The following is a 15,955-nucleotide window of genomic DNA, read 5'->3' on the forward strand; positions in this document are numbered from 1 at the left end:
ATAAGGGCGACTGTCATAACTTGTCCAATCATGTATTAGATGCCAGGCCGACAGGAACAAGTCTCCTGAGACAGATATGAGGGGTCTACTGCAGTTGTCATGGCAAGATACAAGCCCTTACATGCTTCTTCACAGAACCATAGTTTCACGATCTGACTCAGTATTACTTGGAGTTTTCTTCAGTTTCATACTGGGAAAACCCTCATTAAACTCACATACAGAAGATCTTAAGCTAGCTTGTTCAATTTTGATGTTCGTGACTGTTTGATCCTTCCCAAAAGATGAAAAGGCTTTTTTTTAAAGGGCCAGAGCACGACAGGCTGTGTTGTTGGTGAAATGGACTAGTACCATGACAAAGACTTGTGCGGTGAATGAACGACACATCTTTTTATTTGGATGAGAGGATACCATTCAGAAATTGTAATTGTTCTCGTTTCACAATAAATGATAAAGAAAGCGGAACAGGGATAGACAGTATCCTGTTCTGGTTGGGGTAGCAGAAACCCCAGCAGCAATATTAAAAGACTATACCCATTTACCAAAAGCTCAGGAGACTTGAAGGATTTGGAATTCATTGCCAGATCTTATGCATAATTAAGCAAACCCCCCTCCCACCAACCCAGCCACACCCCCTGCCTTGCTGGAGAGATTTTCATGCAGCCATGCCTCAGACAGTTGGTGCTTATTACAGTACCTCAGCGCATTTAGGCTTTTGTTATCATTAACTACTGCAGATAGTACACGTGGAGACATGATTCCACTTACTCTGCTGCAAATGATGACAATGTTTGGCTTCATGACTTCCTTCATTTCCATATTGCCTAATGGCTGTTAGAGCTAAAACACGCTAGGATCTGGCAACCAGAAAGCCACAGGCCACAGGCTGTTTCTGTGCCTTGTTTATGCTGCCTGCTGTGAGTTGACAAAAGATGGCTTTGTTGGAAACTGAGTGTGAAGGGAAAAAAAATGAGACTCTATTAATGCTCCGTTTCATGTTTACTTGATTGAGTCTTCCTTTCCAGGGAGGTTTTAGTGTATTTGTCTGTGTCTAGGACACTGTTGGCCAAAGGAACTGAATTCTATTCAGTCTTGAAATTTGCGAAAGGTCTTAATGGCTCTTTTTAATTTGTTCACTTCATCAGATTCTATGCTGCTGCTGCTGAACCCTAAAAGCATAATTACTGAGTCAGTAAAATTCACCCGTGTTTACCAAAGTTTCTCCACAAAATTTGTTATTTAAATGCCATCTGATTGATCCTATTAAGGCAGCGTCCCTTAAGAATAAGCGTCTTGCGTGTGGAATTGGGAAGCCTCTTACAAGACTGACGACTGCAGATCAGAGAGGTCTCTGCTCTGCCTCAAACAGCTTATTAACCATGCAAACAGTCTGCTGGGGGAGAGCACAGAACACACAAAGAGCAGCTCCCTGAGCCACCCGGCATCTTTGTGTCTACTCTCTTGTGTCTGTGTTTTTGTGTTAACCTGCAACCCATGCAACCCCCCCTCCACCCCTTAATGCAGACATACCCAGGGGGTAGACTTATCGACTCTTCGGCCCCACTGCCCCTCATCCCTTTCTCCTCCCTCCTCCCATTTCACGATGATAACACCCCCCCCCCCAAAAAAAAATCAACCCCATGTTATGTTCACCTCCCTTTCATTTTTTCTCCTTATAATGCCTTTACATATTTTTTTGTATTAAATCAACCCTGGATGAGCTCATATGTGCACTTGCACATATGGCCACAGGCATCTTCTAAACTGTATACAAACTACAAACACAGAAATAACTTCCACATCTCCTTTTGTCACCTCTGCTTCTCCTCTCCTGGCGGAGGGGCAAAATAAGAGACAAGAACCAGCTTTGCAACTTCATTTCCTTATCTTGCATAGTGAACTCAGTCCTTTTATAGTAAGATATTTTCCACCATATGTCATCATTCATAGCTTTGAGTGGCTGCTATCCAACGTTTTGTAGCTGGCTTTGTTTTTGCATTCGCTTGTTAACAACAGTGGGCTGTGTATTGGCTGAGTTGAGCAGATTCACAGCCACCCAAATAACAGAGGTCAGGCAGGCCAAATAACTCGACACTATCCAAATGCACTTTTACCCTTATCTGCTTATCAGAAGTGTTTCCAAGCCATCCCACCTTGTTCTAAATTATGTTCTAAATTAACATTTCTTAGCAGATCGCCTGTGGCTATGTCTATCCATGATAGCAGTCCTTAAATTATTCTGGGCTTAGTGTAAGGATTTCCCTGCACTAAGCTGTGGTTAGAGTTCATGAACCTCCTCAGGTGGGGGAGCTTCAGAAATAAAAACTAAGCAGCAATCCAAAACTGGCCTCCTCTGTTCTCATCTTCTTAGTGCAGTTTCTCAGTTTTGTAATTTATTGACAACTTGAACACCATCAGCACTGATGAGTGATCTGCTATGTGTAAGATGCACTAGTTTATCATTTTACCAAAAATCATCATATTTTAAATGTATCAGTTATAACTGGTAACTGGCTGTTCAGACTTAGTTATCCATTTCTGTGTTGTTCAAGTTAGCTTGCGCAGCACGATGGACCCCAACGCAGTCTGAGGGCCAGAGGACGATCACCTGCACTGTAATAACAGTATTATTTATTTACTTATTTATTTGTTTGTTTGTTTTGATAATTGTTCAGTTTTCTTGGGCATTTTACTTTGCCAAGTGGTCAGATTATCCGACTTGCTAAATAGCGATATCGTCTCCTGTTGTGATATGTCATTGCATTTAGTGTATGCAGACCAACACCTCACAGGGCCACACTGGGTTAGGACAAACACTGTTGTGGTGTACAAAATAGGTTTGCAACTAAAAATGATTTGTGTGTACTTTGTGTTTGGGCGGGTTTTAAATTAAAGAATCAGTCAATCAGAAAATTATCATCTGAGTCAGCTCTATTGTACATTTGTTTTTGTTTTTCCTGGTAACAGCTTTTACAACTCTGACATGCCCACAGGTCTAGTTTCTGAAAACAGCAGGACGCTGCTGAAAGCAAACATGCTTTGATTAACCAGAGTGCACAGTGCAGCATTTAGCAGCCTGAGAGATAACTGTATATTGGACTTACTAACACATTCAATGCAAAACACTATGGGTAATAATGCTTCTATAGCTTGTTTCAGTTAAAAGAAAATCATTTGTGTTTTTTGGTGTTTATATTATTTTAATATCTTATTTTTCTTTTGTTAAAGGTACTGAAAAGTACTCATGACAGCTGTCAGTGCTCAAACTTGCCCGCTCAGTAGTGACTAAATGCTGTAAATCCTCACATTTAAATGCTAAAACTCCTGAATGTGGGCATTACTTTAGCCACACTCACGTAATGGCTCTAAATTATTACCATAATTGATGTTTACCAATCTTCTGTCGATCGTTTACTTACTCAGCACTGCTGTTGAAATGAAGGACTTTTTCATTCCCCCTCAACAAGACATGAACGTGAGTTTTGACGCAATGGGAATGCCACCTCAAAATGCTTCAGCCTTTCTCTGGAATTATTCTGCTTCTGACACATGTTCATGCTTGCATGTGTGACATAACTGCTGTCTGTGTTCATGCTGCTGGTGGGAGTGGGGTAAAGTGGATCTCGTGTCTGTGTTGAAACCGAAGAGTGGCAGCTGCTCCAACGTCTGCTGGAGATGTTTTGCTTCTTGTGGTCCATGTGACACCGTGTCTCTGTGGGTTTAATAGTAGTCTCCGGTCCGTCTCTGGTTTCTGCATCTGGCTTTGTGGCAGTCAGAGGAATTTTTCCAGAGAATGTATTCTAAGAAGATCACATAAGAAAGCAAGTCTATTTGATGCCAAATTATAGTGTAATTTTTCTATTACAGTGCCTGGAAATTCAATTTGAATTAAGTTTATTCTTAATCTGCTGTCTCACAGAGTTTTCTCTGTCTTTGAATGCACAACAGGCCTTGGCTATGGGGGGATCCAAGAGCAAGTCCAAGGATGTAGGCCAACGAACACGCAGCCTCGATGGCAACCTCAGCTCGGGTGGAGGGGCTGGCGGCCACCATCTCAACTCCACTCAACAGTCCTTAACACCAAACCGCAGCCCTACTGTGGATGCAGGTCTCAGTGGGAATCAGTCAATGGCTAATACTGCAGAGCTAACGCTCTTTGGAGGAGTGGACAATAACAGTGTCACCTCTTCAAACTGCATAGCACGAGCAGGTGAGAACCTTCGCTGAGAGCTTTCAGTTTTACAGTTACCACCTTGTTGTGCTGGCTATTTAAACTGTGCACTCTGTATGCTTCACTTTATCAAAACCCACACTTTATCGTCTCACAGGAGGGGTGACGACCTTTGTGGCATTATACGATTATGAATCTCGAACAGCCACAGATCTGTCTTTTAGGAAGGGCGAACGGCTCCAGATAGTAAACAATACGTAAGTAAAACATTCACACTCCTTCTCTGTCGTCTTTTGGCATAAGTTATTGCTCACCGTCTGGTTACTGTGCTCTCCAAAATTGATGTCACTTGTCTACTGAAGACTTCTGTCTTTACAGTCAAGGGAAACATTTCCTATTCCCTATACTGTTGTTGTTTTTTTAAGTACGGGCTTGCTCTTTGACTCAATAGCTATGCAGTGAACCATATAGTGTAGTCATGCACCCCCATTGCTGCCTGCCTACTGACAAATTACTGACCAAGAAGGCAGTTTGGAACAATAGTGGATTATCATTGACCCGCTAAGCCAGAGATCTGGCCCATTAATGGGTCAAGGATACTAAGAATGCTCGAACCAATTCTAAGACTTGTTAATGTAAGTGTCAGATAGGCTTGTCCTAGTTTTCTGTTTGGTCAGGTTCACTGGATTAGTAAAGCTATGCATAGTTTTTTCTCTCCCTGGCCTCATTACTGTGCCTCATTCAATACACAGTAGTTCAAGTAGTTTAGGTTCAAAGCTTTATCATATGTGCTGTGCTGAAGTCTGTTTGTTCTGCGTACTTTGCTATTCTGCCACTGCTCATAATATGCTCTCTGTATTTCTCCAACGCTCTTCTTTTTCACCATTTCATCTCTCTTTCCCATTTCTCCTTCACAAACCATCACATTTTGATAGGAGGAAGGTGAACTGCAGGTTTGTGAAGCTTCTCTACGACTGTGTTTAAATCAACCATTTGTGAGCCTGTGTTCTTTGTATCACATGAAGCATATGTGAAACTGACGCCTCTGCCCTCGCCCCGTAGCAGTTGGTTGAAAGCCTTGCAGCACTATCAATGGGAGGCAAATAATCAAAGCAAATAAACATATTGCTTTAAAATTTGACTTGTGAATATAGTGCTGCAAAGCTTCAACAGCTCAACCTCTCGTAAAGTGTAGCCTTCATGCACCATCAGTCTGCCTTTTGCAATATCCATATGTTTCTATAATTACTAGGGATGGGAATCACAAGAATATCATCCCCTGTTGTGATATGGCATGAGTACACTGACAGTAAACATCAGCATTTTTATTAAAGCGTGCAAAGGGTCTAGATGGAGTCCCTTTGCCAGTTTGACTTACCAGAATCACTGCTTCATTTACCGCAACTAATTATGGATCATATCAAATGAAAGAGGGTGAAGGGAACAGAAGTTAACTAACATGTGCTGATGGAAAAGAAACTCTCAGAGGGGAAACTAGCCGGGGGAAAGCAAATCAGAGAACTAATTAACTGAACCGACACGTTATTATATAATAATATTAATTGAATAAGGATGATAATACATACCCACACTGACACCACAGTGGTGTACATAATTGCTGCATTTTGTCATTTCAGGGATATCTTTTCCTCACTTACAGATATCAGGATGTATTGTAGGCGCATAGATCATGTTGCTGTTGTGTGCAGTAAATTATGATATTATCATTTTGTTAGTTACAGCGATTCCCAACCATAGTAATTGCATAACAGAAAAAGAACCTGGGCTGACTTTCATCAAGCTTCTCCAAGAGCCAAGAGCTGAAATACTACAGCTATTGCAGCAGTTACTAAAATTGCAAAACAAACTCTATCCTTTCATTTATGGTCTGAGACACTTGATAAACAGCCCGAAAATTCACATTTGTGTTTTGGACTTGTGATGAGCCTTGGTAAAGCTGTGTGTTATCATTTCGTCTGTGCAGAGAAGGGGACTGGTGGCTGGCGCGCTCCCTGACCACCGGAGAGAGCGGTTATATCCCCAGCAATTATGTGGCTCCATCTGACTCCATCCAAGCAGAAGAGTAAACCCCTTTATTTTTTTTCTCTCTCTCTCTCCCTCTCGATGTGACACTTATCTGTCTTTCACCAAGCGCATGGAAAGATTAACCCTCAAACTTTGTGTTCTTTGGAGCTTTCAGTATTATTACTTTTATTGTGAATTAGAAATTTGACCTTAAAGGAATAGTTTTACATTTTGGGAGGTAATTTTATTTCATTTTTTTTGCTGATAGCTATGTAAAATTAGCACCAAAGCTACAGCGAGTTCACAACAGCTAGCCAGGTTCTCACTAAAAGTAGTGAAATACATGAACCTAACCATTTCAAAGCGACTACTGCTACATATTATTAGTTTGAAGTAATGAGGTCAGTGTATGTGGAAAATAATACTTCAGCCAAATGCTTAGGCTTCTAAATACTTGATTTCAGACAGTCTCTTATACTCTGTGCTCCGTGTAAAGGTGGATGTCTATTATATGGTCATATCAGGCACACGGCTCTGGCTGTGAGGGCAGAAGCACCACCAAATAGTCAAGTCCAAGAATGCTGGAAATGAGTGTCACAGATCCCATTTAAAGCTCACTATGAGGCTACGAAAGTAGTAGCAACTGAGCAAAAGGACTAGAAAGAGCATAAAAATTGGGCTTGCTGGCAAGTGAACTTTGTTACTATTTGACTGTATTTGCCTCTGTTACCAGTCTTTAAGGTAAGCTAAACTAAGTGAGTGTCTTTGTAATGTAACACTGACTTGATCTTGGGCTTGATGCTGGGATGAAAGTCATTACACCGAAATCTTAAACTATCCATTCAACTCGCTGTAGCTCAGAAACCACTTTCTCTGCTAAACCTCTCATGCTAACCTGCTTGCTTACAATAAAACTCACAAACTAACTTTTTGTAACAACTTCGTTTCTCACCTTTGCCTCTTTCTCCATCAGTCATCTCAAACTGGCTCTAGAGTCCAGGTAAGCAGCTGTTGCACTGTAGGCACTTGTATGCACTGCATCTGGAATAACCGAAACCTTCTGAGACTATAAGCGAGTTCAGCCTCGATTTCCCATTCCCTCTCTTTCTCCCACTCATATCTCCTTCCCCTCACCAATCTGCTCCCTTGTGTCCCATGTGTTGTGTCTTGACCTCAACCAGGTGGTACTTTGGCAAAATCACACGCCGCGATTCTGAGAGGCTGCTGCTGAGTTTAGAGAACAGGAGAGGGACTTTCCTGGTGCGAGAGAGTGAAACCACCAAGGGTAAGTTGAATCACAATTGAAACTGGAATACGGTGAAGTATCTGAATGACTTAGTTAATTTGTTCTCTAATCAGAAACTCCCTGTAACTACTATTTTGGCATTGATCATCAGACTGTTCGTTAAATATATCTGGTCTTGGTCGTAAAGTAGCTCTAAAAATGAAAGCTGTGCCAGCATCTACAACATTACTTTCCTTACTTCCTTACTCAATCGTATTTAAACATCACCTAGATATCCTTTTTAGATTTTCTAAAGTGTAGTTTGTGTACAAACAGATCCCTTAATCTGTTAAAAAAACTTTGAACAAACAAAAACATTATTGCTTCTGGAAATTGTAAGAAAGCTATAAAAGGTAATTCACCACAAGCAAGAATCAAGAGATCATGTGTTATCCCACTGATTTAGCTGATCTTCCCACTAACTCATCCACAACACAGTTTTAAAGGGATATGATTTGCATGTAGATATACATCAGTGTCGGATTGTTTTGTTTTTTTAATATATTTTGAATAAAAGTGTACTGAACTGAAAACACAGAATCATACAATATTAATATTTAATGTGCTGTAGGAGAGTTTCTGATTGGAGCTCTATTGTAGGTGGAAACACCATCAACATCTGTTAGTTTGCAGTGCAGTGTTTCCAGTTTTTAGTCATACAATAACTAGTTGAGGTGTTTCAGGCATGCAAGCTGTGTACATGTACTTTTTGTTAAGACAAGGAAAAAGTTAAAAGCTTGCCTGCATTTTTTTAGGATCTGTGATTGTTTTTCTGATTTTAAAAAGTGTTTTTTCAAAGCACACTCATCCCTATCGAACAAAACTACTCCTGAATCAGTGACTTCTGATATCCTTCAAACACCAGCCCTCGGCTTTCTCACAAGTTTTCCTTTATGACAGAGTATGAGAAAGAGTATTTGTAAATGTAAAACTTTTAGGGCCTGGGCATGTAGATTTTTATTTTTAAAACCAGTCTACCAGGGAACTTTTTTAAAAAATCTCAGAAACATAGTGTGCAGTTATTTTTACACCTCTTCGTGTATCTTTCTATGAACTTGTAAAATGTTCAGATTTCAAAATGAATTTTCTGTTCTGTGACATATCAGACTAAAAAGGCACCGAGGAGAAGAAAGCAAATTCTTTCTACAGTAAGGCAAGCCTCCGTGCTGCTCACTGTGCTCCCCGCTGTGCCGTGTCAGTCATGTGGCAACGTGGGTACAGAAGAGAAACAAATCAGGCAGATGGGAAAAGGTTGGATGTGATGCCTGTGGGACTCAGTGTAGAGAGATGGTTCTGATAGGCAGCTACTCTGATGCTGCTGCTGCTGCAGCAGTAAAATAGTCTCTTCGGGCTCAGTCAGTTGTGTGTATATGTCGTGTGTACACACTGGTACATTACAGGATTACTGTTATGGAGCAGATATATGGAATCTGGAGAGACTGAGAAAAGATTGAAGGTAGGGAGAGATAGGCAGAAGGGGAGTAGGTGGGTGAGCTGGAGCAGAGGCGAAATACTGGGTGAGTGAGTGAGACAGAATTAGGTCATTGTGGAGCTGAGGCTATACAACCACAGGCCATATTGCCCAGTTCAAAAATAAAGAGAAAGGCTAGGCATCGCCTTGGGCCAAATCTGTGATTCAGACTGTTTTTTGGTTGACCAGCACTGCCCTCTGGTGTTGCAATGAACACACTGCCCACAAAAATGGACTCCAATTACTCTTCATTCTGAATGGCAAATGTTCTGTTACTTTCCACCAGGTGATTTAAAAGAAAGAACACAGATTTAACATCATTCGATGAATCAATGCTATCAATGTCTTTGCTACTTTGTGTTAATTGGTTATCATTTTCCCCCAGGTGCCTACTGTTTGTCTGTATTGGATTATGACAACACAAAAGGGTTAAATGTGAAGCACTACAAGATCAGGAAGCTGGACAGTGGAGGCTTCTACATCACGTCACGCACCCAGTTCAACTCCCTACAGCAGCTTGTCAATCATTACCGCAGTGAGTTCAGTGCAGACAAAATGCTTTTTAGCTTCCCCAACAGAGTCTTTAGTAATTACACAAATGAGCAGAGCGGCTCTAATATTCATTCACTTATTCTTTTAGTTAAACCTTTCCTGTGTTTCCTGCCCATTATTTGCTTTACCACTGACCAGCTTCACAATCTTCCCTCCCCAGAGCATGCTGATGGATTGTGTCACAGCCTAACAGACATATGTCCTGTACTGAAGCCTCAGACTCAGGGCTTAGCAAAGGACGCCTGGGAGATCCCGAGAGAGTCTCTCCGTCTTGACATAAAGCTTGGACAGGGCTGCTTCGGCGAAGTCTGGATGGGTGAGTCAGGCTTTATTCCTTTAATGGATATTCAGTTATTTTCTCTGGTCACAGCTATTGTAAGACCAAAGTGCATAAATTATTTTAGCGCTGCATGACTGAAAAATTGCACAGCTATAACTATTACTGCTGTAACTGATAGCTGATTCTGATTAGAATATTATTGCATGATCACTGTTGATGCCAGGGAAAATAAAATGCCAAACGTTTTAGAAATTTGGCCAATATGCCCTTTAAATATGCCGACGTCACTTCTGGAACATTTTCAGTGTGGCTGCTTTTTTCAAATTGTTCAGTAGATCTTTGTTTCTGTCGCTTTGCATTTTTTCCACTACAGTGTGCAATGAATCTTCTCCAGTGTATGAAAACAATGACCTGTCAGTTAGAATTTCATTTTGGGAACGTGGATGAACTGACAGGGAGGCAAATTAAGTGTAATGGTGCGACCACAAAGCTCTTGTGTTTTCAGGCACACCCAGGTATGCTCAGGTCATACCTACTGACTGTCCTCCCACAAATGTCTTAAGGCATAACAGTAGAAATCAGCAATCATTTGTCTTTCCCTTTGGGGCAAATTCATAGTGAAAAAACAGGAGTCTTCCATTTGCTTGAGCTCTGACTAATTACTGGAAACTACCAGTAATTAGCTTTTAAGCAGAAATGTTTTGTTGTCAGAAAAGGATGGTCATGGAGCAACATTTAAAAAAGCAACCATATACAAGACTGTCCAGAGGTGCATTAGAAAATTATTTAACACTTAAATGACTTCAGTTTTAATGGGGGAAAGCTGGAGTTGAATTAAGTTCTAACAATCAATACTAATGTTATACTAATAACATTTGTTTTTAATCAGGAACATGGAACGGTACAACGCAGGTGGCGATTAAGACCCTGAAGCCCAGCACCATGTCCCCAGAGGCCTTCCTGCAGGAGGCTCAGGTCATGAAGAAACTGAGACATGAAAAGCTGGTTCAGCTTTACGCTGTGGTGTCTGAGGAGCCGATTTACATCGTCACAGAGTACATGGGCCAAGGTCAGCGTGGGGTCCTCACTTGGCCACATTTAAATATTTTTTCAGAGTACATTTTTTCATTTGTAAATGTAAATAAACATGTGTTGTACTTAAAATATTATTTGATTATGACTCATCGAAATCATATTTCTAAGTCTAATTAAAAGATGGACACGTCTTAAAAAAGGGGATGTGATTAAGCAGAAACAGCCAAAAATTGAGCTAAACTATGATGTGTTTACTGCCTGGGAAAAAAGAAAGTTCTAGACAATGAATTTATTTATAAATAAACATCATTTCTGCATACATTTTTTTCAAAATTTAAAATGAATTTCAGGAATTTTATAATTTCAGTGGTGATTAACTTATTCTAATCCGCACTAACAGGTAGCCTACTGGACTTTCTGAAAGGGGACATGGGTAAGATGCTTCGCCTTCCCCAGCTGGTGGACATGGCCTCACAGGTCAGTGCAAATAATATCACGTTTTATTATTTAATTGTTTGTTACTTTTCTGTTATAAAACAGAGATTTGCCCCTTTCTTAGATTGCTTCAGGGATGGCTTATGTCGAGAGGATGAACTATGTGCACCGTGATCTAAGAGCTGCTAACATCCTGGTGGGAGATAACCTGGTTTGCAAAGTGGCTGACTTTGGTTTGGCTCGCCTCATAGAGGATAACGAATATACTGCCAGGCAAGGTAAAAGCATAAGGGTAAAAAAGACAGCATTTATTTTATCATGCTGTTTCTCGATGTGACACAGTAGCCTTTCTCTCTTTTTCTAACACCAGGCCAAATATAGAGTATTTCAAAGGCATCACATATCTAGTTGGATTTTGTTTCTTCACTTTTGTGTAAGGAATCAGTGATTTTGTGATGTCACAGCTGTTGAACAGCAGGAAGCTCTGCCAGTTGGTTTTTTGTTTCAGCCTGTTTACAATGATCTAATTTCAGCCTCCTGATAAACTTGTTCTTTTGCAGGTGCCAAGTTTCCCATCAAGTGGACGGCCCCTGAGGCTGCGCTGTATGGCCGCTTTACCATTAAATCAGATGTATGGTCATTTGGGATCCTACTGACTGAACTGGCTACTAAAGGCCGAGTCCCATACCCAGGCAAGTATAGATAATTTTGTTTAAGGCTTTATTATGGTTGAAGGAATTTGAACCTCAAAACTTAATGCTTAAAGGAAATGTATGTTTATTTTTTCCCTGTGAGAGACTAAATAACACATAAAAAAATCAATCCTAAAGGTCATTTGAGATCTAAAACCACTGGTGGGCAGATAATCCCAGATTATAAACCCACAGTAGGGGTGTCAACCTTTGGAGGTTGTTCTGAGGATCATTAACCCACTATTGGTCATTTGACCTGGATAACCTACACAGACTGTGCATTTCCTAAATTTGGTAACTGTAACATTTTTGGCTTTTCAAAAATATTCACAACCCCTTTTTAAAAAAAAGGTCATCCTGTTTTTAGTAACTCTCAGGAGTCCTTCTGTTTATGAAGTATGTCAGTTTCGTGGTCTCTTCATAGTCAGTGTTTGCTGAAGGACCAGCCACAGCTTTCAAAATGCTGTTAAAGAATGGAGAAAGCCTGCATTTGTTTATGATGTGATTGAATTCATATGTGGGTTATATCCGAGGCCTTTGTTGACTATCTAGTCAGAATGGAAAACTCCCACCAGCTCATCCTTAATAGTACTAGCCCTAACCAGATTCTTGAAAGTGGTCATCTGCATCAGTTAGCCCACCTACCACGTCCATCAAGAGTCAGTCTTAGTTTATATTTATTTTTATTATTATTATTTTTTGGCTCGCTCCTAATGCTTCATTGTATCAATCTTATTGATTTGTGGTCGTGTTTCAGCGTTCCAGTTCTGGAATATCGTGGCACCAGAGAATAATGGGTTTCTGATAGTCTTGTGTTTTTATAAAAAATGGGAAGACTGTAGAGTTTGGCTGCTTCACAATAAAAATAAAAAGTGTAACCACTAGGGGGCATCAGTTAGCATGCACTCAGAAAGGTTTCTGACTGAGTGACCTGAAAGATTTGCAAGACAGCCATAATAAGAGCTGGTTGACTTCTCTAAATGCTCTGTGACATCATACAAATATGAAAAAGTTAAAAAATTTGTGTCTTAAGAGTAAGTGCTGCTGTAATGTCAGCCCTTAGGAGTTTTATTAATAACTCAGTGAAAGAAAATAATTGTAAAATATGCATAAAAATAATAAAAAGATCAGAATACACACTTACCTAATAATTCTGTATTCTGTGTATAGCATAAAGATGTCTTACTTAGTACTCCAACTATGGATATAGTTTTTCAGCTGCATACCTTTCATAATGCTTTATTTTCTCTACCAGGTATGGTGAACCGGGAGGTGTTAGACCAGGTGGAGCGTGGTTATAGGATGCCGTGTCCAGCAGAGTGCCCCGAATCCCTTCATGAGCTGATGCTGAGCTGCTGGAGGAAGGAACCTGAGGAGAGGCCAACTTTCGAGTACCTGCAGGGCTTCCTGGAGGATTACTTTACCTCCACAGAGCCTCAGTACCAGCCAGGAGAGAACCTGTAACCAAGCTGGCAACATATCTGTGCACACAGTATGGATGTGCATAACTGAGCATGTGCATCGTCTTTAAAGTGCATGGATAATTGTGTATGGGGCGGTTGTGTTTTTTGGGGGGTTTTTTGTCCAGTGGGGCAAAGAACTGACACATATTTGGGTACAATCATTGATTCTGAGTGACATCAAACCAATCAGCAAAATCCAGTCTTTCCAAAGTCTCTCCAACATTTCCAGTTTGAGAGACTGTTTTCAAGGTATGGTATTATTTTTCAACAACCCAAAACAGGCAAAGAGGTGTGTCTTCCTTTTATGTGTTTGTAAGGTGTCCTAATAAGCCTTCCTCGTGGGTTCTTCCTATGTTATTTCTCCTGACTGATCTTATAATTATCACCATCAATTACACAACATGGCCTACAAGACAGCATATCAGTCAAACATGGGTGGGTGTCCAGAGAGTTAAGTTTATTGGTTACAACAGGATGTCTCTTTTCGCCACATTTTCTTTGGGATCCCCTTTGAAACGCACACGCTCAGACGCCGTCTTCCATTTTTCTGCTCAAGAAGCATCTATGTGGTACCAACATCAAATTTTAAGATATTATCGATCTCTTTAAAAAGAATTTGCTATTATACCTGGATTAACTGGAAATTTTCTATGGTAATACTTCAGTTTTTAGCACCACACTTCCCCTGTGCAACATTGAGGCTTGTTTCTGGATTGCTGTGAGATTTTGTGATGTGAAAGTCTCTTTCACCAGCTGGACTAATTGAGTTATTGCTGTGACCAACATACAGCTCAACGCAAAGAAGAAAAGAGGCCGTCCCTGTCTCTATTTGCTAATTGTGACTTTTCTTAATCTATAAAGATAAATGGCTACTGATCACTAAAGATCATCTCAGGATGGAGAAAACAAGAATTCTTCTGTGAGGATTTTTGTGCCAATGAAAAATGTCTTTTTTACTCTCTTCTACTGTGTAAAAGTGTATTTTAATACTCCGGACTTTTCTTACAATGAAGCTTGTGTTATCTAAACAGAGGTTATGCTGTTCTGTTCTTCTTAAAGGATAATCCACTGTTTGTGAGATCCTGCATCTGTGTACACTTTTGGATCACAATTGGATCACCAGCATGCATTTTAATCTGTAGATTTACTTTCAAGCATTCGCATTAAAATCAGGTGAATGTCCCCGCGCAGTTCTCAACTTCATGGATATGAAGACGATTTTTAACCAGCAGTAGTATTTCACTAATGAGTGCAAGTTTTCGGACAATGTTACACTGGAGATATTGTCATTGTGTTCTTATTGAATATGATAAACGAGCAGCAGTATGGTTATGCCTCCCTGATGCCTATAGGAGGCAGACTACAATGCTTTCCCAGGACCACGGTGGCAGGTATAACAAAAAAAAATTGGCTTCTTGAAACCTAATTGTAAATATTCTTAATGATAATATTTGTATATATCTTTATAATTTATTACTTTAAAGAATAACCCAATTGTTTATTTTGCTTTCTGGTACTTTTCTGGGTTACATAACATCTTAAAGTATAAGATTAATCATAGTTGCAACACTTCTGAGCACAGGTATGTTTCTTGTGCACGTATTTCTGTGAAACCTTTCTCAGATGAACATTAACGTGCCAGTTGTTTCTCGCCACATACTGATAATCTACCAGCATCGATGCTTCCCATAATACAATCAATACCACAATGTTTACATCGTGATGACCTTTAGATCATTTTGATGCTGCTATACAGGCTGAGAAATTAGCAGGTAATCGCGTGTCATTCTTGTCAGACATATTGCTTTCATGAATCTGTTTGACAGTGTTGTGCTGCCACCTTCTGTTGTTCCTCGAGTGGGCTCTCCAGCCGGGATTTCCCAAAGCACTGCTGGTTAAGGCTGAGTAACTCCACGCAAAAGGATGATGCAGCTGCCACGAATAGGAGCTTGATATCTGTGTTACATCTGCTGTGTTGCACGGATAAAGAATGCAATGGCCTGCAGGTGTAGTTGGGTTGTTTGCATCGTTCCCTTTTCCTGCTGTCTCATTGAATGTTTGAGCAAAAATATGGATAAAGTGCATGAAAAAGATCATATAGTCAGTATGCAGCCTTGCTAATAAGCCAAGGACATTTCCTGTGGGGTTCTGTGGGTCTCCTTTCTGGCTATGCAGATATTTTAAAATCAGTGATATTCCTATATATACTCTTTTTCTACTGTATCCAATGGGAATTTTCTCATAAATAACTCTTTGTTAAATCCTACTGATTACGGTTCAAATTTGAATAAAATTTGTATACTGCCTATGACACGCGCTTTTGTTTATTAACTGAACAAATGCTTCTTTAAAAAAGAAAGAAAAACATACTCACACAAAGCAGTAATGTACACAAAATACTTGATTATCCTTTTCTAAGACACAAAGGTAATCTTCCATTGACCTAGAAAAAGATTTGAAAGCATATTTATAGCGACATGCAACGAACAGTAGTGTCAATTTTTTTTATCTACATATAAATAGTCTAATTACAAGACTTTTGCATAGTC

General features: G+C 40.1%; 1 protein-coding gene across 6 annotated transcripts in view; it reads left to right on the forward strand.

The window, feature by feature from the left end:
* Positions 1–15,717, forward strand: part of src (v-src avian sarcoma (Schmidt-Ruppin A-2) viral oncogene homolog) — a 30,429-nt gene extending 14,712 nt beyond the window's left edge. The window contains exons 2-14 of one of the 6 annotated variants that reach the window (XM_004560305.5): positions 3,946–4,207; positions 4,326–4,425; positions 5,104–5,121; positions 6,153–6,251; positions 7,167–7,193; positions 7,375–7,478; positions 9,335–9,484; positions 9,662–9,817; positions 10,671–10,850; positions 11,217–11,293; positions 11,376–11,529; positions 11,812–11,943; positions 13,199–15,717. In XM_004560305.5, the coding sequence (XP_004560362.1) occupies positions 3,955–4,207; positions 4,326–4,425; positions 5,104–5,121; positions 6,153–6,251; positions 7,167–7,193; positions 7,375–7,478; positions 9,335–9,484; positions 9,662–9,817; positions 10,671–10,850; positions 11,217–11,293; positions 11,376–11,529; positions 11,812–11,943; positions 13,199–13,407 (1,659 nt within the window). In that variant the 5' untranslated portion in view covers positions 3,946–3,954 and the 3' untranslated portion in view covers positions 13,408–15,717. Of the gene's footprint in view, positions 1–3,945; positions 4,208–4,322; positions 4,426–5,103; positions 5,122–6,152; positions 6,252–7,166; positions 7,194–7,374; positions 7,479–9,334; positions 9,485–9,661; positions 9,818–10,670; positions 10,851–11,216; positions 11,294–11,375; positions 11,530–11,811; positions 11,944–13,198 lie in introns of all 6 variants that reach the window. The other 5 variants (XM_014407460.3, XM_004560307.5, XM_004560306.5 and 2 more) reach the window with 5 other exon arrangements.
* Positions 15,718–15,955: the final 238 nt, after the last annotated feature.

This window comes from Maylandia zebra, linkage group LG20 (assembly GCF_041146795.1).
Source record: "Maylandia zebra isolate NMK-2024a linkage group LG20, Mzebra_GT3a, whole genome shotgun sequence".
In the NCBI taxonomy this organism is placed as follows: Eukaryota; Metazoa; Chordata; class Actinopteri; order Cichliformes; family Cichlidae; genus Maylandia; species Maylandia zebra.